The sequence below is a fragment of the Boeremia exigua genome (genome assembly GCF_020726555.1).
Source record: "Boeremia exigua strain MPI-SDFR-AT-0100 chromosome Unknown C7974scaffold_1, whole genome shotgun sequence".
Classification (NCBI taxonomy): Eukaryota; Fungi; Ascomycota; class Dothideomycetes; order Pleosporales; family Didymellaceae; genus Boeremia; species Boeremia exigua.
Window position 1 is genome coordinate 3,309,763 of NW_025763518.1, and position 21,542 is coordinate 3,331,304.

At 55.3% G+C, this 21,542-nt stretch overlaps 8 protein-coding genes across 8 annotated transcripts; 3 read left to right on the forward strand and 5 right to left on the reverse strand.

Moving 5' to 3' along the window:
* Positions 1-87: 87 nt before the first annotated feature.
* Positions 88-919, reverse strand: C7974DRAFT_384121 (uncharacterized protein). The gene is made up of 2 exons (XM_046140817.1): positions 507-919; positions 88-444 (listed from the first exon to the last, which is right to left on the reverse strand). The coding sequence occupies exons 1-2, from the start codon at positions 631-633 to the stop codon at positions 173-175; spliced, it is 399 nt and encodes a 132-aa protein (XP_046003451.1). The 5' UTR covers positions 634-919; the 3' UTR covers positions 88-172.
* Positions 920-1,020: 101 nt separating this feature from the next.
* C7974DRAFT_384123 (uncharacterized protein) lies at positions 1,021-3,273 on the reverse strand. Its single transcript, XM_046140818.1, has 2 exons — positions 3,209-3,273; positions 1,021-3,158 (listed from the first exon to the last, which is right to left on the reverse strand). Exons 1-2 carry the CDS (start codon positions 3,240-3,242, stop codon positions 1,411-1,413), a joined length of 1,782 nt encoding a protein of 593 aa, XP_046003452.1. The 5' UTR covers positions 3,243-3,273; the 3' UTR covers positions 1,021-1,410.
* Positions 3,274-3,397: 124 nt separating this feature from the next.
* C7974DRAFT_326402 (uncharacterized protein) lies at positions 3,398-6,948 on the reverse strand. The gene is made up of 3 exons (XM_046138987.1): positions 6,552-6,948; positions 4,802-6,484; positions 3,398-4,752 (listed from the first exon to the last, which is right to left on the reverse strand). Exons 1-3 carry the CDS (start codon positions 6,631-6,633, stop codon positions 3,641-3,643), a joined length of 2,877 nt encoding a protein of 958 aa, XP_046003453.1. The 5' UTR covers positions 6,634-6,948; the 3' UTR covers positions 3,398-3,640.
* Positions 6,949-7,586: 638 nt separating this feature from the next.
* On the forward strand, positions 7,587-9,565 carry C7974DRAFT_460158 (zinc-finger of mitochondrial splicing suppressor 51-domain-containing protein). Its single transcript, XM_046146132.1, has 2 exons — positions 7,587-8,723; positions 8,775-9,565. Exons 1-2 carry the CDS (start codon positions 7,901-7,903, stop codon positions 9,488-9,490), a joined length of 1,539 nt encoding a protein of 512 aa, XP_046003454.1. The 5' UTR covers positions 7,587-7,900; the 3' UTR covers positions 9,491-9,565.
* A 113-nt stretch (positions 9,566-9,678) lies between these two features.
* Positions 9,679-12,593, reverse strand: C7974DRAFT_384130 (uncharacterized protein). The gene has a single exon (XM_046140819.1). The coding sequence runs from the start codon at positions 12,444-12,446 to the stop codon at positions 10,038-10,040; it is 2,409 nt and encodes an 802-aa protein (XP_046003455.1). The 5' UTR covers positions 12,447-12,593; the 3' UTR covers positions 9,679-10,037.
* A 703-nt stretch (positions 12,594-13,296) lies between these two features.
* C7974DRAFT_26531 (uncharacterized protein) lies at positions 13,297-16,171 on the reverse strand. Its single transcript, XM_046137522.1, has one exon. It carries the CDS (start codon positions 15,840-15,842, stop codon positions 13,395-13,397), a length of 2,448 nt encoding a protein of 815 aa, XP_046003456.1. The 5' UTR covers positions 15,843-16,171; the 3' UTR covers positions 13,297-13,394.
* Positions 16,172-17,299: 1,128 nt separating this feature from the next.
* Positions 17,300-19,275, forward strand: C7974DRAFT_26543 (uncharacterized protein). Its single transcript, XM_046137523.1, has 4 exons — positions 17,300-17,828; positions 17,874-17,972; positions 18,023-18,482; positions 18,537-19,275. Exons 1-4 carry the CDS (start codon positions 17,658-17,660, stop codon positions 18,989-18,991), a joined length of 1,185 nt encoding a protein of 394 aa, XP_046003457.1. The 5' UTR covers positions 17,300-17,657; the 3' UTR covers positions 18,992-19,275.
* Positions 19,276-19,293: 18 nt separating this feature from the next.
* C7974DRAFT_384137 (protein phosphatase-like protein 2c) lies at positions 19,294-21,385 on the forward strand. Its single transcript, XM_046140820.1, has one exon. It carries the CDS (start codon positions 19,370-19,372, stop codon positions 21,218-21,220), a length of 1,851 nt encoding a protein of 616 aa, XP_046003458.1. The 5' UTR covers positions 19,294-19,369; the 3' UTR covers positions 21,221-21,385.
* Positions 21,386-21,542: the final 157 nt, after the last annotated feature.

The window sequence follows — 21,542 nt, forward strand, 5'->3', positions numbered from 1 at the left end:
TTGGCTAGCTCTGACGTACTCACGACGGTCCTACGAGGCGCTGAGTAGGTGCGCAAGGCTGATGCGAGACGTCACAGCCGATGATGGGGTGATCAATGATAGCCTCTCGTTTGATAATTCATTGCGTTACATTCAATCGTAATATCATGCTCTCGTTCTCCCGTCTCAGCATCTATTTGTCGTCATCCGCGAACCCCCACCGCCCTGTCTGGTCCAGGCCCAGCGGGTTCTGCCCCGTCTGCTCCTTGCCTGCAATACTCTCCGGCTTGCTCTCATAGCTGTCCTTGTTCTCGCCGCCCAGCAGCTCGCTGCGCTCGTGCTTCTCGCCCATCAACGGGCCAAGCGCCGGCCGTGTGGCGCCACCGACGGCGTTGCCCAGGGGCCCGGTGAGGCCCTTCTCGAGGGGCGCGCCGATGGGGCGCAGAACAGTGCCTAGGACGTTTCCTGCGGAGGCGTTAGCGTGTGTGTGTGTGTCGATGCGGAATGCGAGTGGTGATTAGACGTACCGAGGGGGTCGCCGACTTTGCTCAGCAGGCCCTTGGGCTGCTCGTCGACCTCCTCTTCCTGCGTGGTGGAGGGGATGTGGTCGCCGCCCTTGGGCTGCTCCTGGGGCTTTTCCTGCGCGTCGGCCATTGCGGGCTGGTGTTGGTGCGTATCGGTATCGGTATCGGTTTGCGTACAGGTGGGAGTGTGTATAAGCGCAGCTCAGCGATTCAGGCTCCAACAATGAATACAGTAGCAGATCCAACGAGTCGCGAATATGTATGAGCTGAACACCACTAGCTCCCGCCCGCTATATGTCTGTCACAGCTGCGTCCCCGCATAGCCAGTTTCCTGTTTCCTCGCCGTTACACGACGGCCCATGACGTAGCGCTGCGCGCAACACCGTCGGCGCTAGCAACCCCCCGCCCCACACCGCGCCGCGGCAGCAAAACCGGCTACGCGGCATTGCGTGAAGCGCTAGCGCGCCGCGATCGACGGCAGCGCGAACTGCTGCTTCGGGCAGGTTTGCAGGCCGCGGCGGGTGCGGTCGAGTTCGGCGCGGCGCTCGCCTTTTCGCTGGAGGGAGTGCGCTGCTGCGCTGCAAGACGGGCCTTCTTACGCCACCCGTGTTCGACGCGGGAAGTGCAGTTTGCCCGTTGGGGCAAGTTGGGAGGGTGAGTTTGCGGCCCTTTTCCAAGGGGTTTTCGATGGTTTTTGGGCGAGTTGCTGTGTTGGGTAGTCGGGGGGTGGCGAGGCTGAGTCGTGCGGGCTCAGGTGGCCGGAGGGTGATGAGTCGGTGAAGGGGGGTTTGGGATATTGGGGGCGGGATTGGGAGAGGAGGTGATTGGAGGGATGAGGGTCTGTGTAAGCCGACGAGATGTGCGGTGGTATATTAAAATTGTACGGGTGTTGTGAAATATTGTTGTTTCAAAATATCTCGTCCAGGCCACTATCGTCGTCCAACACGCTTCTGCCTCGCTGACTGCGAGCCTCATGCTCCACCGACTTGCCCCGGAATGTGTCGTCAAAGCTCATCATGTACTCTGAGTCCTCGGCGACGAGCTGCTGTTCCGCCAGCATGCTGTCGTCCATGTCTGGTTCATCGCTGTCTGGAAGCCTTGGCACCGGTGTACGGCCGGTCAGTATGTCGTACAGACTGTCATCGCTGGCCTCGCTACCGTCCGGGGTGCTGAAACGCAAGATGACGTCTTTGCCAAAAGGCCAGCTGAAAACGTAGCCTGCTTGGTGTGCGAGTGTGAGGGCAGGTTTCTTGTCAGTCGGTGTGGAGAGCCAGGATGTTGTCCATCTTGCTGGTAGAGTGCTCGCTGGCTTGTTGATATGGGAAGAAAGGTCGAGGATGGCGGGAGGTGGCGCTGATGCAGACGTAGAAGCAGATGTTGAAGCGGAAAGGTTGGAAGCTTGATACAGGTATAATGTAGGCGAATCGTGAGTCGTCTGGATGAGTAGGAGTCCAGGATTGTCGTGGTGCCAGTGTAATGACTTGACCGGCGCGTACTGAATCAGGATCATTCGAGGTTGCAGACTCCGAAGATCCCATATCCATACTGTGCTTGGTGTTGAATCGTCTCTTGTGGCGCATAATGTGCCATCGCTGTTGAATGCAAGCAGACTGATGCCCTGTTTCATCAGGGTCGTCTCGTTCTTTTCCAGCGGAGCTTTCGGCGGCGTAACGGGCTGTGGTGTGATCGTATACGTCCTGTGCCCTTGTCCGTCGACTTTCTCAGAGTAAACTGGAGCACCAGGCACGTCTATGCTGGCAGTGTGGTCCAGAAACACAACAGGAGCAAACGTCCGTGTCGACAGAATGCGCACCCTCCGATCCCAGCCGCCGACTGCCAGCCATTCTGTGCCAGGCACCCACTCCACGCTCTTAATACCCAATCCTTCTACAGTCCACTCCCTAGCATCAGTCGAAGGTTCTCGTGTAATCGTGCGGTATAGATGCCCGTCCGCGGTGAAGATGTACAGGTTGTACCCCGTCGACGTCGCATCCCAGACCGCGATCCAGCGACCATCGCGACTCCACTTCAGCCCAGCCGCATCAATCGTCGGCAGCTCGACACGGCTGATGAGCGCATACGTGCGCGGCGCAAGCAGCATGAGCACATCCATGCCCGACGAGCGACACAACATGGCCATAACCCCTCCTCTTCCATTATCGCGACTGACAACGCGGTATCCCCACCCCTTGCCCTCTTTCCCAGGGAACTTTGGATCCCTAATCTCAATAGCTCGTCCGGACCTCAAACACCACACTTTGGCACACGCACCGAAGTCGCTCCACGCAACGATCTCCTCCTCGTTTGCGCCGAACTCGACGTGCACATTTCTGCCCATGCCGCCGGAGCCATTATTGACGACAGCATTCCACCTATCGTCGCGCAAGTCGTATACGCGCGTTGTGGTGTCGTCGTATATGAGGACGCGGTTTGAGGCCGAGCGGGGTGGGCGCCGCGACGACGACGACGCAGAGTAGGCGGTGTGGGGAGTAGTAGCTGGCGACCACGCGAGGCGCGCGGTCTTGGTGTCGAAGGAGGCCGGGAGGCCGATACTTCTTTGTATTTCAAATGTGACGAGGCAGCGTATTTGTAGGCGGCCGTTCGAAAGGCATGCGGCGTGTGTTGCGCTCGGCGAGGGTACGGATACAGATGTCGCTGGAGCGTGTCAGCGCAATTCTCAAGCACATTTCAACTCAACGCTGTACCTTTATACAGCGATGAGATTTCCAGGTCTTCCATGTTTGTGATTTAGCAAGGCTGTGTGTTTCAGTGCCAGAACATGGTGTTGACAGACGTAAACAACGGGCGGGCTAGAATCTGACCAATCAGAGCGTCAGGCGGTCCGAAAGACGTTCACTAAGAAAGACAGCTCAATGCACCCGGATTCGCACTAGTGGACAGGGAAATACCATCATTATTGCTATGCTTTGCTCAACCGTAGAAGCAGCGAGGGTATCGGTGTTGCAGTCCATCATCAAATCCAACGCTCGCTAAATACAACGATGCCTTCCAGGCTTGGACGCTTCAAATATAGCTATGATGCCTTCCCAGGATTCCATCCTCTACACACCCTGTCGACGGAGAAGAACCAAGAAAATCGACTCCAAATAGTGCTTATATCCAACGTAGTAGCTCGTTCAAGTGCTGTAAACAGGTGCCTTGATCAAGACGCTCTTGCCTCTGATCTGCACAGCTACACCCACAGCCAAGCGAACGCGGGGTGGAGGGGGCTCATCTTTTGGTCCGATAGAGTTTCCAGGCGGTCCTGTGAGACTCTGCTGGCTGCCACCTTGACCTAATGATGACTCGCGTTTACCAAGCACTGCCGGTGCAGTCGTCGGTTTCTTCAGTCCACCAAAGAAGCCACGCTTTTTATCTTCCTTCACGTTCTGAGAAGCTTGTTGAAACTGCAGGTCTTGATCACCAACGGAGGCGTTGTCGTCCAACCTAGAAGCCACGCTCTTCAATGAAACCCGATCGTCTTCTAGCTCGGCAATTGGGCTTGTCAAGGGTGGAATGCCGGACTCCATCTTCATGTGTTCAGACACAATACCATGGCCTGGCGGGAAATACTCGATATGGACTTCTCGACTTTCTAGGGGTAGATGTTGAGCGATGCTGACAGCCAGCTCGACGATCATCGGTACGCCACCAGCAAGATCGGGCGGGGCGGGATCGTTCAAAAACATCTGTAGCGATGCGATAAGCTTTTCGTTGAGTGTTTCCGTAAGTTTCTGGCGGTTTGTTTCCGCCTGGGGTGCTCTGAGCAGGTCTGCCAGGCCCTCAAGCGTCGCTAGCCGCCAGTTGATCATCTTAGCAGCTAGCGAATCCTCGTCCTCTGAAGAATGACACGAGGGCGCGAACTTGCGGATATTGAGTTGGATCATCCGGAGCTGGGTTGAGAAGCCAGGTTCTAGGTCTGGATGAAAGTATTTCTCAAAAATATTCTCCACTAGCCAATGTGACATGAAGGCACGGCCAACGGCAGTCATTTCCTGCTTGCCTATCTCTACTGCATTCTTGTTGACTACCGGGTGCAGCCATGGCGGAATTGACTTCCAGTCCTTTCGAATCGAGAAGGAAAGCTGTGCTATTAGTCCATCAAGTCTGTTGAAGCGGGTTGAGTACTCGCTGTCGTCCCACGATGTGCGTGACAAGGAAAGACGTTGGTTTGCCAGAGTGTTCTGCAGTTGATGTACCTGACTCTGCTGCTCGAAGAAGTACCTTTTCACTTTCTGGTATTTCTCGCCTTGTTTGAGTCAGCCAAAATTCTATCTTACTCGCACACGCAGACCTACGTAGAACATCGTGCTCTTTTGTTATCCTCTCATAGTCTTCTTCAGTCATGTCGGCGAGGGCCAATCGTGTTGGAGGTGTCGCACGGCCTGTCTCCCCACCCTGTTTGTCGCCTCGGTAGGGCTGACCTTGCGAAGCTGTAGGTACAACATTAGCTCCAAATGTCGCGACGCCTGGCGACACAGGTGTCTGTCCTTGTGGCTGACCTTGTGGTGTAGGTTGTTGTAGAAGCGACGACTCTCTCGATGAAGTTGTGGACTGCTGTTGGCCTCCATCAGCCACCTTGCGTACTCTGCCATTGCTTTGGCTGCTAGGTGCCATGTTGTCTTGGCTTTGATTCAGGGCCGAGATTTTCGAGCTTGGCGAATCCGAACCCTGTGACTGCTGGCTCTGCTGTTGGTCGTATGGTTGGTACTGATGCTGCAGCGGTGATGGTGGGGCTGGCTGCTGTTGAGAAGACGGTGGACGCAATTGTTGCAGGTGCTGCGAGTCGACCGGCTGGCCCTGCTGAGCTATCTGCGGCACACCACGAGTCGCTTGAGGATGCTGCAGCTCGGGCTGGTGCAGTGATACGGTCCCAGTAGGGTGACCCTGCTGCTGACGATACTCTTGGGCTTGCTGTGGCTGAGATTGGGGTCGGGGCGCAAACTGTTGCTGATACTGGTTGCCCTGGGTGTGGCCGTCCTGCGGTGACTGCGACTGAGCTTGCTGGGGAGCCTGCTGGGCAGCTTGCTGAGGTGCTTGCTGAGGGGCTTGCGGTTGCTGGTATTGATAGTAATTGCGCTGCTGCTGTGCGATGTCTTGACCGTGCAGCTGGACGTTGCCGAGTCGCGGGCTTGGTGCGGCAGGCGGGGCAAAGGACTGGTATGTGTCTGGATTCTGAGACTGCTGCGCAGGCGGCTGGTAGTCCTGGTATTGCTGGTTCTGCTGCGGTTGTGGTTGCTGCGGGCCTTGGTGTTGGTTGGGGCTGTAGTGCTCTACCCCGCTCTGCTTCTGGTAGCTACCTTCGGTGCTTACCCTGTCGAGCTGCGGCCGACTGTACTGAGGCTGGTGCGAGTTTGGCGCAAACTGCGGCGGATGCTGCTGGTACTGGATGTCTTTCGGGGGGACCTCCGGCGTGCTCGGGTTCTGCTGGAGGAAGGGGTCGAGGCCCGGGCTGCCTTCGTCTTGCTCGACCGAGGTGGGCAGCTGCTGCTGGGAGCCGTGGCGCTGGTGGTATTGCTGCGACGGCGTGTCCAGGCGCGGCGCGTCCTGCGGGTGGTACTCGGGCGGGCGGCTCTCTCTGCCTCTCGTCGACTGGCGGCGGCCCACCGAGCTCTTGCTCGCCTGCTTCGCGGGGTCGTCGTCCTTGTGGCCAGTCAGTCCAGCGGCGATGCGGCTGAGGCGCGACTTCTTGGGCGGCTCCTGCGCGTACACGGGGGCGGGCAGCTGCTGCGCGCTCGGGCGAGCTGGATCGAAGGCGGGCGAGGGGTCGGGAGGGCCGGCGGGCTGCTGGTAGCCTTGCAGCTGGTCGTGCGCGCTCAGGCGGTGGCTGTGGCTCGTGCTGGTGGTGCGCTGGGGGTACGACTGCGGTTGCGACGTTCTGTACTGCTGCTGCTGCTGGGCGATACCGAGAGGCGGCTGCTGCGGGGGTTGCTGTCCAAGCTGGGCCGGCTGCCCGTTGACACTCTGGAACTCGTTGTTCACTGTGCCAGCGCGTGCTGTCAGCCGCACGAGCTCCCAAGACTATTGGATCTCCAACCGCGCACTTACCAGAAGGCACCGGAGACGGTTGCCCAGACGAATTGTCGACAGACGTGTGCGACTTGTTCGACTTGAACCAAGGTTTGGGCATCGTGGTCGCGCGGGTGGCAGCTTGGAGCTATGCCGCGAAGCTGCACGATGGGGATGCGGGGCGAGGCACGGCAATGGCCTCCGCTAAGAATAACAGGCGATCAGCGGACACCGATGCAGCAGGCTCCAATGCAAGACGCTTCTATCCGGACTCGTGAGACATTGTTGTGATGTGGACGCGCGCGCTGCTCAAGCAAGAGTCAAGCTTCTCAGCCGGCAGCCGCACCTGCAGAGCAGCCAGCGAATCGAGCAGACCAGCCCGTCACACGCTGTGAACGCGGGCTAGAGACCCCCGCTAGACACCGGTGCACTGCTGACAGTGCGCGGCGGTGGCAGTGCCTGACGGACACCAGCTAGACGCAAAGGATCATGCACGAGTTATATTGCTCGACCACGCCTCGACCTACACTGATGCCACTTCTTCAGCTTATCCTTGGCCCAGTCTAGCAGCGACTGCAGCAGAGACAGACACCCGCCAGAGTTGGCTGCAGACACGAACCTCTTGGTCCATCTCTGGGTTGGGGCAAGACTACTACGCATTGCGGGTACCAGGTACCGCCGTCGCTGATCCTTAGTGTACAGCTCCAGCCTTGTGAGATGGTGTCACTCGAACACCGTCCATCAGTCAATTAGACTTGCCCGCAGCCTTCATTGCCATATCCACTACTGCATGTTTGTAGAGCAGACCTAATCGGTGAGGCTGAGAATTCCTCGGGCCAATCCACCTAACTCAGGGCCGCATTCCTGCAGCTGTGCATCGAACCGTCCCGGCTGTGTTCGTTGCTATTCTTAGCGCCGTTCGCTTCATGCAGCTGACGTGCAGGCCCCCCCTGTCACTCTTTCTTCGTTCGGAAGTTCGTTGCAGTGCGCACCAAACGATAAGATGCTTTGAAAATTTCCGGCCTTCCGGAGGCTCTGGAAGATCACGAAGTCCCGGTATCCGGCAGGACATGGTTTAGAATCTTTAGATGTATAGGAGGATCATAATATACATGGAGTCTCTATCGAACTGACCGATCAAGAACAACACATGCAACCTCGGCCAGATCATCAATTGCACACCTGATTCAATTGATGATGTGGCTCTTACATACACGATTTGGTTACTGTAGATATCGTAAAGTCGACAGACCACGAAAGATGACCGATACACGTGACATTGTCGGTGACTCGAGGTACCGACGCTAGTAGCTTTCAGCGACGGATCATCATGCTATGTGTCGCGCTGTAGCTGCCACTGCTCCACGGTCAGAGGCCAATTGATCAAGATGAGGCCCTCATATACCTGCACGCGGTGCTTGTCTGCTGTCAAGAGCTCGCGCACCCAGCTGCGACCTGCCCAAGCGTTCCGGCCCTTTGCCCAGAATGTCACATCGCAGCGAAAACACTCCACCAAAAGTCCAGCACAGTCGAAGCTGGCGACTCCTCGAAGAGCGCTCTCGACCACACCCCACCGCAGCTTCGAAAAGCCGTTCGAGCCGTACGAGTACATCGACCCCGAGGGTATCAAACGGACGCTGGTGTTGACTGAGGACAACCTCTTCAACTCATTTACGAACTCGCCCATCCCGCAAATCCGCAAGAGAGCGGCTTTTATGCGTCAGCATGCGTACTGCCCGCATCCAGATCACAAGCCGACTCGCGCTGCAAAGAACTCTATGGACCTCGAGGCTCGCAAGTCCTCGGAAACAGGTGCCCCACCAGCTCACGTCGACTTCGAATGCCCGGACTGCGGAGTACCGGTTTACTGTTGCGAGGAACATTGGGCGGATGACTACGAGGCACACTTGGAGGTCTGTGATGTGTTGCGCCAGTCAAACGAGGACGACCACGATCTGCGCAGTGGTAGGTTCTTCAAGGAGTTTCAGTTCGCTGAGCCCCAGATGGAGGAGATCCTTGTGAACATGACGAGCTGGGATACCTATCTGTACACGCGAGACTTCGATGCGCTTAACAAGGACCGAGAGATGCGACAAGCTACGAAGCTTCTCACCTATCCCATGACTATTGCCAGTGTCATCAATGAATTGAGTCCTTACAACATCCGCAAGGGTGGGAGAATGACCCCGGAGGGACTCAAGAGCTTCAGCGGTAAGTCGGAATGAACACTTAGCTAGTTTTGGCGTACTGACGGTTTCAAAGCTCTGCGACACACTCTGCACCCCCCGCGAACCGGTGGCGGCGACTCGTGGAAAAACGCCCGTATCGCGCCTCCCTCAGTCCGTCTCTTCATCCTCGGCGCCCGTGCCGAATCCTCGCTGCCACGCGAGACCTGGATGCAGCTAGCCTACCTCTTCCACCGCGTGCAATTCTCGCTGCACTTCATCGGCCCCGAAGCCATGGCGAACCGCGAAAAAGAGCTGCCCTTGCCCGAGCGCACGCCCCTCAACCCCTTCGGCGCCGTCATCGAAGACCGCATCTCCAACGCCATGAAAATCAGCACGTTCGTCGAGAGCTACGAAAACATCCACAAGACCGGCTACTTCTACCCCTACGATCCCTACTTCGACTGCTTCGTCGTCTTCCACCCGGGCTTCGGCAACGCCGCGTCCATGCACGAGTGGGAGGAGACCATCCCGCTACTGCTCGAGACCAAGGTCCCCATTATCGCTACCGGCTACTCGCCGTGGGATGTGCAGCAGGACGTCGACCACCTGACGACGCGGTACGGGAATGAAATGGATATGCTGTTGACCCCAGGCGAGAACCTGTTCAGGAGTCTGAGGTGGGATCTGAATGACCTGGATCCGCATGATGTGACGTGCAGTAACTGGGGCGTGTACGCGTTCCGTGGAAAGCGGTATGAGACGGCGAAGAAGGAGGAGGAGGTCGAGGTGCATAGTGATAGGACGGCGTAGTGGTGATTGGTTAGGTGTGTAGAATATGTACAACAATGTAGATATGCAGTCAAATCATCCCATCTGTACACGAGTTCACACTTAGGGGTCCTCAAGCATTGTGACCAAACGCAGCGGGAAGTTTGTCACGAGAGAAAGACTCGGCAGATCGCGAAATTACTGCATCGACTTTGCTTAGCAGATTTGTCGCTGAACACATCGAAGATAAGCGTCCGAGTTGAAGAGCGAGCGAGATTTGTGATCATTGAACAAACGCATCGTAACGAGCGGCAATATATGCAATGGTAAGTAAACTATAGACGACATTGCACCATCGACATGCTAATGCTAAACACTCCACAAACAGCAGTGGAAGATAAAACCCCATAGAACTCCTCGCGCTCAAAATGCTCGCTCAAACGCAGCAATGCAGCGCCCAATACGCCATAACGGCAGTCATAAAGATCGTCAGAATTCGTTTTTTGAGAGAAGAAGAAAATGTAAAAAAAAACCAGGCCCGCTCTCAGGCCGGCGCTCTGCTCTCCTCTCCCAGCAGGCAGAAGCCACTCTACCTCCCGTCCAAACTGCACGTGTCCGAGTCCGAGTCGAGCACGTACTCAATCGGACAAACCTCCATCTCGTCATCGGACTCGATCGCGACGCTGCCGGACTCCGAATCCGCAATGCTCTCTGTCTCGGACGCCGAGTCCTCGGCCTGCGGGGTGACGGGGTCTTCCATGACGATGTCGTCCTCGTGCACGGCGCCCAGCAGCTCCGACGTGTGCTGGAACAGGTTGGCGTCCATGTTGGCGGGCTCGGTCAGGTCCTCGACGACGGGGTCCTCGGCGACGACGGTTTCCTCCGGGTCCGCTTCCGAGGTCTCCGAGTCGCGGCGCAGGGGCTCGTCGTCGACGGTCGAGGAGGATTCGAAGACGGGGGCTTCGTGCGGGTCCGCGATGATGTCGGTGGAGGGGGCGATGATGGTGGGGAGGGCGGATGGGGCCACGGAGGAAGAGGGTGTGGCGTACGAAGACGAGTAGTAGGAGGGTGTTGGGTAGATGCTGCTCGCCATCTGGATCTCGGTGACGGTGAGGGTGGAGAACGCGGTGGTTGTTGCTGTTACGGCGGACGCGGAGTACATGTCGACCGAGAGCACGTCGCTGATCAGCGGCGTGGTGGGCTGTTGGCTGCCCATGTTCATCGACATCAGACCCACGGCGACAGTCAACAGTACGATGGCCCAGTTCTTGGGGTCGGCCAGCTGGACCAAGACGTAGTTCTTCAGCAGGGTGCTGAGTGGGATTTGGGCCGCGTGCGGTCGGGTAGAGGTGTACCCGCGGCGGCCGCGAGACACGCTGCGCAGGTCGATGTCGTAAGTCGACGCTCGAGAGCGCGAGGATGCTTGTGATGGTGGTAGCGGAGACTGGGGACAAGACAGGTATTGGTATTGTCTCAGGGACTCCTCCATCGCACGAAAACGTTCAGCGACAGAGTTTGACTCCATCATGGCTTGTGATTCAACCTCGAAGCGGATTGCCTCCTTGGCTTCCTCAAGTTTCTGCTCCAGAGTCTCCTCAAAGCTGACCTTGTCCGCTGCACTCTCCTCAATACTCCTTTGCAGAGCGGCAGTGGCAGCCTCGAAGCTCCTCTGAAGCTCCTCTTCGTCTTGCCTCTTCTTTGCGATGGCCTCAGCAGCCAGCTTCTGTTGCCGAACAGCATCCTCCTGGATCTTGCGCTGGAGCTCAGCGTTGTATGCTGCCTTGCGCTTGTCCGCCTCCTGCTCCTCAAGAACCCTCTTCTCAAGAGTTTTGCGAACCTCTTCGGGAATCCAGGGTGTGATTTCAACATCGCAACGCTCCATCTCGGTCCAAGCTGCTGTCCAGGCTTCAGAGCGCATGAGGCCATTGGCGGCGTAGATTCTGATGTCGAAGCGTCGTGTACCGGCACCCACACCCTGACCTGGCTTCTTGAGCTCGCGATGGCAGTCGAAGCACATGGCAGAGTCTCGCCTTGAATGTATGCCCTCGTGATCATTAGACCCAGTGGCTCCACTCATGCGGTTGGCAGCGTCGTCAGCACCAATTGCGGAATCGCCGTCCTCTGTGTCTTCATCTGGTGACACAAAGTGTCCACACTTGAGAAGGCGCGGTGTCTTGAGCTCCAGGCTCTCCAGAATGCGCTCCTCAAGCAGCTCATACTCATCTCTGGGATGCGGGATGAGGAGACCTCTTCGCATAAGAATGATGTCCTGAAGCTTCTCCTCAAGCAGCCTGAAGTTCTCCGCGAGCCACTGGGGCATAAGCCGTGCCATGTGGTCGTGGGAGAATGGTAGCTGCATGGGCAGTATTGTGACGTGGAGCAGCACAAGAGGCGCTTGTTGCGGTGCTGGTTGAGGCTTAGGGCTGTGATGACTCCTGATGCTTCCCCTGCGAGAGCCAGAGTGTCTCGACACAGGTGTCTCACACCGCCCAGTCCTGCCTGGTGTGGCGAGGCCGTATGTGTTCTTCATCCTCTCTCGGTTACTCTCGTAGGGCGACATTGGCGCAGGCGACGACATCTGCATCGCGCGTACTGATTCGGGATTTCGGAATCGCGGTCGCTCCGCTCGTGGGGCGTATCGTGTGTCAATGGGCAGGTTGCCGGCGGCAACGGGTTTGGAGGACATGGAGCCAGCCTCGGATGGCATAGCAGATACGAAGCTGTAATTTGTCGTAGCAGACTGACGCCGTGAATGCCCTTTGCGTGATGTGTATGAGCTCTGGTATGGCTGCAGCAATTCATCGCCGAAGTCTCGTTCGTCGCGTTCACTCTCCATAGGTGACGCGTCGTCGCCATTCATCGACATGGCGAGGTCAGAGTTGAACGAGGTGTCACCCCCGAACATAGTGCCCGGCGACAAAGGTTCCCCAAATTGCCGGTCCTCGTGAGTCGCAAAGGACGCGACGCCGTGGTCTCGAAGCTCGTCAAGTGTCGTCATGATCGATGTTGCTGGTTGGATCCGTTGTACGACAGCATATGCAAGCAGCAACGGGCGGGTGTCACTCAGGGTTCAATGAACGTTCAAAAATGTGGAATGGATCAGGGATACCGTCTGCCATTATTTGGGCGAACCGCGGGACATCTATGCGCTGGCTGGGAAGCACAGAGCACCATGGTGCACAGAGCAGGCCAGCCTCTTCAATTCAGCGGTGTACTGTAAACAGGCGTTGCTCAGGGTAACCCAAACGGGCACACTAGCGTTGTTAGCTGCCGCCAATTTTGACAAACCATCCCAGCCACAGCTAGTACCTGGGTCTACTGCTGCGCTCCTTCGAACAACTCACACACGCCGTTCTGTCGGTCAGGGTAGAACAGTGGCCCCACGGCATCGAGAACAGTCTCCCCGAGCGTCTAAGATCGTCGTGAGGGCCAGTTCTGCAGACATCCGAAACAAGGCGGTGAAACATAGCTCGGCCTGTGACCCTTCAGACCCTGAGGAACTGGCAGATCTGGATCTGTACTGTACAGACGATACTCTATACAACATGCGGTGACAGCGCATTTCTGCAGGGAAGTGGAGACTTTCTTGGTCCCTACCTCGGCACCAACCGAGTATATTGCCGACCTCTCTTCTCGTGTGAGCATCTGTAAGCATGTCGCCACGTTCTTCACTACTTAGGCTGGAAAACAATCTAGTCGAAGTGTGGAGTAAAATGGAGAACTGCGAGTGTACAGACGTTGTGGCTTGCATGATCAAGTTTCCGCGAGGATCACAGAGTATCGCAGACAGCTGCTGAAGCTCAAAATTTTACATCATCATTACTTCGAATTCCATCGTGCAATGTCAACCACTCTATGAATTCAACAACGCTACAAAACCGAAACGCTACAGGAATAAAACGCTACAATTAAACGAACAAGTTCATCAAGACGACCAGTCGTCTTTCTATTTCTTAGCCAGCCGCGCACTCCGCCGCCCAGACATGTAGGTCGGCGGGTCATCCACACGGTAAACCTTGCTGGCACTCACTGGCTGAGCCTCAAAGCCCACTCGTCGCGCAAATGTCACTGATCGAGGCGTGCGTGCATATGCAGGGCTCTTCAGGATACTTGTCGGGCCGAGCTCTGCTGCAAACGACTGTCGTCGCTCGAGGGCCAGTACCTTCTCGAGATTGTCGCTGGGCAGGTCATCTTCGCAGGTAGGGAAGTCCGAGATGTCGAACTTGGGGGTTGCAGGGACGGTATAGGGGCTAAAGGGGAAATCGAGCGCGAGCATGGGATCGATGGGGGGTTGGGTCGGTGCTGGCTTTGGGGGGGGACTGAAGTTTGTCGCAACGTGGGTCTGAAGATGCTGAACTTGTTGCTCGAGGGTTGAGGCCGGCTGAACAGGCCGGGGCTGCGCGTATGATGCCTGCGCATACTGCTGCATGACTGGCGACTCTGCGTAGTTGACTCGCTGCTTCTTCTGTCGAGTCGTTCGCGTCCCGCGCGATTGAGTGGAGCAAGTGAATTCCTCCTCTTCATCAGTGTCATCGCCCTCACCAATCTTGCGCTTCTTGCTCTTTTTCGCAGATGTCTTCTTGCGGCGCTTGCCCTCTAGGAAAGCTTTGGCTTCCTGTTCGGCCCGGGTGATGTGGTAAAGAATGCGCTCGTCATAGTGGTCTTCAAGCTTAGCATTTCGAGCCTTTTTCTTACCGCCATAAACGTCGAGCATGATGCGCTTATCAGCCACGCTCATCTCCAAGTCACCCAGATGGACTCGTCGCTGCGAAACAGTCACACGACGGAGCGCGGCCTGCCTCTTATGTGAGTCGTCCTGATGGGCCTCATACATACAGTGCGCCAAGTAGGTGAGCGTGCACTCGTGGGGCTTCTGTTCGTCACGCTTGTAGTCAGCATGGAGGGGATAATTGTACCAGTGCTGTGATTGGCGCAGCTTGCCCTGTGAAGCCGCCTTGAGGAAGCGTCCTATCTCGTGTCGAGCAGGCACATCGACCATGGAGAATGCTGCTCTACCATTGGGCTCGAGTGGCATATCGAGACGTGTGTCAATACGCACGTCAGCCTCTTGGCACACTCGCTCAAAGTCCAGGAATTGTTCCATGCAGTAAAGATGAGCATAGGCTGTACAGTCATAAGGATCTACGCGATCCCCATATGTGTGGTGCTTCTCATCAAAGGCGACGCGATACTCACCGGTGCTGATGGTGCCCTCAACATACCGCTGCATGGGACAGTCTCTGAAGGCGCACTTTGAATGCTGTTTTGAGCCATAGCGTCGCCCCTGGTCAGCAGGCATCTTTTGAATCCAAAGAATAAGGCGTTTATCATCGTCGCTCGGATATTTGAATATGTAATCGCTGATCTTGCGGGTAGACATGGGCGCCTCGGTAAGAAAGTCAACATTCTCATATTGTGTGTACGTAAATGTGTGCTTGCCGAAGCTCCACGTGCCGAGCGGCAATGGCTTATACCCGTACTTATTTTTCCAGTTATTAATCTTTGAGGTACGTGTGTCTCCTTCTGTGTTGGCGTTGGTGCGGATCCAAGGCTTGGTGTCAACCTTCTTTGGCTTCTCTCCGGGTAGATATTTTGCAGGTTCAGCGGGAGTTGCGGAAGTGCTAGCAGAGCTTACAGAATCCCTTTTCTTTTGAGTCGCTCGCTTGGATGCCTTCGTTGCCTTCGTCGTCTTCACTTTAGTGTTGCGATACTCGTCGTCGGAGCCCGAGTCTGTTTCATATTGCGTGTCAGGTTTGCCGACTGGCGATGGAATCGGTTCAGCTGAAAAGACTGAGTTCGTCGTGGCTACCTGTAGCTCCTCGGGGGGATAGGTTGCGAATTGTACTGATGTGTTGTTGCATGAGCTATTGTCGCCGGGGATGTAATCTGTCTGCTCATAAGGTTGTAACGCAGCTTGACTATTTTCATCCTCAATGAACGTGTTATTTCCAGGTATCGCAGTTAGGCCCATAGTGTTGTAGAAGTCCAACGTTGGATCTAGGGAACCATAGCCGCTGCTGAAATATGGTGCTTCGTGAGCCATGAAGTAGTCCTGGGGCTCAGGGTACATGAAACTTTGCTGCTCAGGAAATGAGCTGTAATCCGTCAGATCATATGGTTCAAATGATCCGGATGGCTCTAAACCTGTGTTTAGGGTAGAGTCCGATGTGGTCTGCAGTTCTTGTAGCGCCTGTCCATCAGGCAGGCCAGCTGCACATAAGGCATCAATACGTGCGTTGAAATCAGTGTCTAGTCCAGCGACGGCGGGATCGAAGTCGAAAATGAATTCGTCCACAGTCTGTATTGGCTCTACCACATGTGGGACACCCACTAAGCCCAGAGAGACAGTGCTGTTGCGTCGAGATGTGGACCGGCCAGCACCCTGATCAGACATTGTGATTTTTGCAACGAATGTGTACTTGGTGAGCAGTTGCTTACGCGGAACAGGTGAATCTGTTGCACAGGGTGTTGTAGGATTCTCTGATTAGTCGGCTGCTGTCCGGGGACGGGTGTAGATTTGGAAACCTTTCTGACAATTCACAAACAGGGACGCAATGTGCGAAATACATATCTGCGGACAGACAACGCTCTTTCATCACTAGGGCGCCCTGCCCGAAATAGATCCGAACAAAGAGGCGACGTGCACTACGTCTCGAGGTCGAGGTTGGGCAAAGGTCATAAAGAGGGTTCAAAGGACAAGCAGCACCTAGAGGTGCTGCCTTTGTTGAGAATTTGAATAATGCATTGTGGTGCCAATACCGATCTTAAACTACAGACTTGAGCATCGTGATGCATCGCAGTGAAGGTGCGATACATGCGACGATCGAGAGCTGAAAATCTGGGACACGTACGTCAGTGTGTGCATTTTGAGGAGCGAGATCGTATGAATGTCCGTAAAGAGTAGGAGTCAGGAGATGTTACAATCGTTGTCCACATAATGTATTTGGAACAGGTCTGTGATATATAGATTTGTTGCTTTTCATCAGGAGATGGGGGATGAGAGTAAAAGTTGGGCTTACCTTATGTGTTTGCCAGTCGCAAAATGCCCGTGTTCAAATCCTCAGCGAGAAGTAAAATACTAGGTTAGTTGATTGCAGAAACGCATTGACAGTGACCATAAAAGTGCAGCGATACACCTGCAATTGAGCTGCTCGACTTTGATGCAGCTGTGTGCGTAGCAGATCTGCTGTGCTTTGTTCTGGTTCAACGGTGGTTGTTGATGAAGGACGTTGTGAGCTGCCCGGGTCGTAGGAAAGAAAAATTGCCGACAACACTAGTGACTAAGCAATGCGCTAGTCTGTCTTAGGTCGAATCCACACCATCATCACGCCTAGAACATGTATCATGTTTGAACTGCAGTTTACGCCTCAGTCACACTATTTGTCGGATCCTCCGACTTCAAGATCGACCAAACGTGTGTCAAGAATTAGTGGGCCCCGTTTGAGGCCAGGGCTTCTTCGCGGGTTCTTGAAACGTCTAGGTACGACACCTCGAATCCATGGCGAAACATGAAGGCCTTCGAATGCGCAAGTCATCCACGGTTCCAGTGCCGCTTTGGAGGGTAGAGACGCATGTCAATTGACAAACGTTGTCTTGTCAGACCTCGTCACGAGTGTACTCTAACCCATCGCGATGAAGACACATTTCCCGAAGGCTTCATCGGGTTGTGAGTGTCCGACTGCAATGTTCAAAAAGAAGCATGCCATCGTATGCTTCGAGGAATGTCACTGCCTTTTAGCCTAGATTAAAGCTCAGCACTGCTACTGGACAGCTCCACACGCTGTATTGTTCTGCATGAGACATGACAACGCAACCTGCCTTCCCACTCGCTGGTAGACAGCGTATTTCCGGAAGGTTGTTTGAGCGATCTCATGGCACTGGGACTGTCACGTAACTCAGGGTTCTCAAGGGCGGCATGCCGGAGTATAGCCCACTTTAGTTGTGTCGTTAGACATTAAACGTCTGGGTTGTCCATGCGCAACCACCTGGGTTACTGAAGAACAGCCTGGCCAATAGGCACTGCCGAACAGACTGCCACACTGGGAATAGAGTTCAGCATCCTCTACCACACGTGCGACGACGTCCGCCGGCTGTCGTCTCTCCGGCGCCTACCCGTCCCTGCAACCTGCTCTTAATGCCAGCATCATCTCGTTCTATCATAACCGTCCGATCCTCTGTTTAGTCCCCACCCTACGTGGTAATTCACAATATGGCCTCGAAGGCTCAGATTCAAGAACTAATTACTCTCGGCAATATAATCTTTGCCACGTCCATCTCGCTTGTCATCTCAGCATGGCTGGCTGTAGGGCTCCGACTATGGGTTCGATTTCGCATCACAAAGTCCCCAGGCTGGGACGATGTGGCTATGGTCGCTACTTTGGTAAGCCTATAGACGCTTTTGAGATGCTTAAACTGACCTAAGTAGCTTCTATTCACTACATATTGCGCCTTCATCTTGACGATTATCATGCGAAGTAGCCAAGGCATGCTCTTTACCGCAGAAGCTCGCTACCGAAGCCTAGTCGTACGCCGCCCAAGAGAGAAATTTGCTTTACATGCCACTAACTGAAACAGTTTGTTCAATTGAGTGAGGTCTTTTACATACTTACGACTACACTACTGAAGATCTCTCTGGGACTCTTCTTCCTCCGTGTCCTCACCAAGCGCTGGCAGACCGTCATTTTCCACACCATTCTCGGAGTCAGTGCGACGTATGGCCTATTTTATACCTTCATTACTATCTTCGTGTGCGGAGATCCTCTCAAATTGGCGGATAGCCTTGCCGGTTCCGAGAAATGCCTTCCATCCGCTTTGATCCTGGCCACTGGCTATATTTACGGTGTTATCAATGTTATAGCGGACTGGACGTTCGTTCTCATCCCCATCGCCATCCTTCTTGACAGTGATATCGATCGCCGATCTAAGATCAGCGTCAGTATCGTCATGGGCCTAGGCGCTATTGGAAGTGTATCGAGCATCCTTCGTATGGTGTATCTCAAAGGCCTTCTATTCACACGTAGTCCTGTTCTTCACCGTATGTTGTCTTTATCACTCTCTGTTGCGATATGGGTGTACTGACACGTTACAGCCAATGCAGTCAAAGCCACGATTTGGGCTACCGCCGAACCTGGGACTGGCATCATCGCTGCTTCCATCGCCGTGTTACGCCCACTCATTCGCAAGATTGCTTCAGACACACAGGAACGTGTGTCTTCATACAAGGACCGCAAAGCTTCTTTCCCAGGGTCATCTCACACATCGAAGTCGTCCAGACCAAGGGACTCTGACACCGACAGCGTCATCGCACTGACGACCGTTACGACAAACAAGAGCTATGTCAACGGTAACGATAACGGTGAAATGAGAACAAGCAAGGATGATAAGTGGGGCAGGGAGAATGTATATGATGGTCGGAGGGGTGAAGATCCTTGGAGCCCGACGGTGACAATGGGCCAGGCGAGCGTACAGAAGGTGATCAACGTGCAGATGGTCAACGGGAGAGGGAGTCCCATGCCGCAGCCTCAGGGAAGGCGGTACATCTAGGCGTTCGAGGCGACTCGAATGTAGGGACGAGGCTGCGTATAATGAACATATAATGTCTGTTGCGGAGGGCGTTTTGGTATATACCCCGGTTATGTAGGCTGGCACTCATTTGCCTACTTAGAAGATATGTTAATGTTTACGATCTGCGACTGTTCCATCCAGCATCTGTGCGTCGGGAAGACAACGGCCGGAAGTTGTGGTCTGAGATTGCTACGTGCACGTCTGGCGGAGGCGAGTGCAGGATCCGAAGTTGTGGGGCTTCTTCAGGGACCCGGAACGACTGGCCGCAGCTCAGCCAGGTCAGCCCCAAGCCCCATCCCCTACCATGACATAATTGCCTTTACTACACACAATGCGTCCTTTGCCGCCAGGGACAGCATGTGGAAACCGTCAGTCCGCCTTTCTACAGCCACTGGAAGGCCTCCCATCGCCTGCCTCGCGTGCAATCGCGCCCCACGCATCCCCGCCACGATAGGCCCGCCCGCCCACGTCTGCCTCTCTAGACGCTGCTTCCACGAGTACTTCGTCACCCACATCCCCTCGTCCTCGCTGCACCCAGACTCAGGGCCTCGATTCAGCCACAAGCTCCCGCGCGACAAGAGCACTCCCCATGAATCGAAAGGAGACAGTCGCTCACCGGCTGCTGTCGTGGGCGCGAACCGCGACATGACAGTGGTGCGAATACCGCTGAAGAGCGCAAAGCACCATTTCGGCGTCTCGTTGTCGCGAGGCTCGCGGCCATACAACGAAGATGCCTTCCAAGCTGGCACCATTGAGGTGCCTGCATTCGCCAAACGGCGCCCCATGTCCCTCACGAGGAAGGGCGGGGCTGCGAACGAGGTCACACCGGCCGACAGCGCCAGTGGAGACCCGCAAGTCTTCTACTTTGGCGTATTCGATGGACATGGTGGTGCCATTTGCTCTGGCTTTTTGCAGGAGCAATTGCACGATTACCTCGAGAAGGCGTCGCAGCAATTTGAGCTGCAGAGTAGCTTGAACCGGGCTGGTCCCTCGCTCCCTGGCAGCATGCAGGATCCAGCCACTGCTCCAAAAAGCCGACAGAAAAAAGACGAGGAGAGCCTGGAGGCTATCCAGACACACACGCCGCCCGGCATAGAGAAGATGCAGCCGCCCAACGGCAGAGATCGACGTGATCTGCCTGGCAAGCAACGAGATGGGTCTATACCCGGCGATCCACCAATACCACAGTCGGACAGCATACGTAAGGCTGAAGAGATGGAGCGAGAGCTTGTGAAGAACTGGAAAGAGCTCGTCGGAGGCTATTTTCGTCGTTTCAAGCCCGAGCATTTTTCCATGGCGGCTGGCGGCAGAGGACACCCTCATGAGAAGGACGCTGTCACGAAGCACCATTCGTCAAGCTCTAGGATATCTGACGAGACCATCGAGGGAGTGGGAATCGAGACAGTACTAGAGTACGCCTTCCTCAAAGCCGACTACGACTTTGTAGCTGCGCAAGTAGGCAAGAAGGAGGAAGATCCTGTTCGTGCAGATAAGGCTATCAACGACGACGACATCCTCGGCAAACCCTCACGCGCAGGCCAGAATATCGGCGGTACAAACCGCTTCAAAGGTGGCAGCACATGCAGCGTCGCTCTGATCTCTACTCCCACGCCCTCGCCGTTCTGGCACCCATCATCGCCTTCTTCGCTACTCACTGCACATGTTGGCGACACGAGAATCCTGCTCTGCAATACTGCGACTGGACTTGCTGTGCCGCTCACTTCCAACCATCACCCATCACTCCCCGAAGAAGCGACACGTCTGCGCCGATTCGCCGCCGCTTTTGTGACCGATTCATTCGGTGAAGAGCGCATCTCTGGTTTGGCCAACACCAGAGCGTTCGGCGACATGTCATCAAAGCGCATTGGCGTGTCTGCCGAGCCTGAAATTCGTCGGGTTGAGCTCTCACCCGCCGAGTACTCCTTTATGGTACTGTGCTCTGACGGTGTCTGTGGCCATCTGTCTGATCAAGAGATCGTTGATATCGTGAAGGAAGCGAAGACTCCTGATCAGGCCGCCCGAGACCTCACCAGCTTTGCGGTTGAGACGTCGTCTGGCAGCGAAGGTGCAGACAACGCCACAGGGTTAGTTGTCAGACTAGGCGGCTGGGAGAGGAGAGGCGAAGGAGGTTTGGGGAGCTTGGGCACAAAGGAAATGCGCGACTGGAGGAAGGAAGAGGCCAACGATCCTCGACGAGGCAGGACATGAGTATCTTAGACAGCGTAAGTCATCCAACGTTACTGTCTTGGCAGTCGCCAGCAGCACGGATTGAAAGCTAAGCGTATTTGCATAGCTGGCGTTGTCGCGTGTCGTTAATTGTACATACGCCTACGGGTTCTCCTATAGCATTCACATGTTCATTTTTCATTGATACCACCGAGTTTCCTTTCTGCGTATAAACTTCGAATCTTTCAGGGTTGGACAATGGTGATGATGCGAGGCGCTTATTGCCCAATCACAGAACCATGGTTGGCATTGCGGCAGCCACGCCACGCGTCCAACGCTGTGGATCAGGGGCATCAGACGACAA

Coding starts and splice junctions, on each gene's coding strand:
- C7974DRAFT_26531 (XM_046137522.1), bottom strand. CDS start 15,842: ATGTCTGATCAGGGTGCTGGCCGGTCCACATCTCGACGCAACAGCACT.
- C7974DRAFT_26543 (XM_046137523.1), top strand. CDS start 17,658: ATGGCCTCGAAGGCTCAGATTCAAGAACTAATTACTCTCGGCAATATA. Junction 17,829..17,873: donor TGGCTATGGTCGCTACTTTG/GTAAGCCTATAG, acceptor TGACCTAAGTAG/CTTCTATTCACTACATATTG. Junction 18,483..18,536: donor ACGTAGTCCTGTTCTTCACC/GTATGTTGTCTT, acceptor GACACGTTACAG/CCAATGCAGTCAAAGCCACG.
- C7974DRAFT_326402 (XM_046138987.1), bottom strand. CDS start 6,633: ATGCCCAAACCTTGGTTCAAGTCGAACAAGTCGCACACGTCTGTCGAC. Junction 6,485..6,551: donor ACCGTCTCCGGTGCCTTCTG/GTAAGTGCGCGG, acceptor GCGCTGGCACAG/TGAACAACGAGTTCCAGAGT. Junction 4,753..4,801: donor AAAAGAGCACGATGTTCTAC/GTAGGTCTGCGT, acceptor GACTCAAACAAG/GCGAGAAATACCAGAAAGTG.
- C7974DRAFT_384123 (XM_046140818.1), bottom strand. CDS start 3,242: ATGGAAGACCTGGAAATCTCATCGCTGTATAAAG. Junction 3,159..3,208: donor AATCTCATCGCTGTATAAAG/GTACAGCGTTGA, acceptor GACACGCTCCAG/CGACATCTGTATCCGTACCC.
- C7974DRAFT_384130 (XM_046140819.1), bottom strand. CDS start 12,446: ATGACGACACTTGACGAGCTTCGAGACCACGGCGTCGCGTCCTTTGCG.
- C7974DRAFT_460158 (XM_046146132.1), top strand. CDS start 7,901: ATGAGGCCCTCATATACCTGCACGCGGTGCTTGTCTGCTGTCAAGAGC. Junction 8,724..8,774: donor GGGACTCAAGAGCTTCAGCG/GTAAGTCGGAAT, acceptor ACGGTTTCAAAG/CTCTGCGACACACTCTGCAC.
- C7974DRAFT_384137 (XM_046140820.1), top strand. CDS start 19,370: ATGTGGAAACCGTCAGTCCGCCTTTCTACAGCCACTGGAAGGCCTCCC.
- C7974DRAFT_384121 (XM_046140817.1), bottom strand. CDS start 633: ATGGCCGACGCGCAGGAAAAGCCCCAGGAGCAGCCCAAGGGCGGCGAC. Junction 445..506: donor CAAAGTCGGCGACCCCCTCG/GTACGTCTAATC, acceptor ACGCCTCCGCAG/GAAACGTCCTAGGCACTGTT.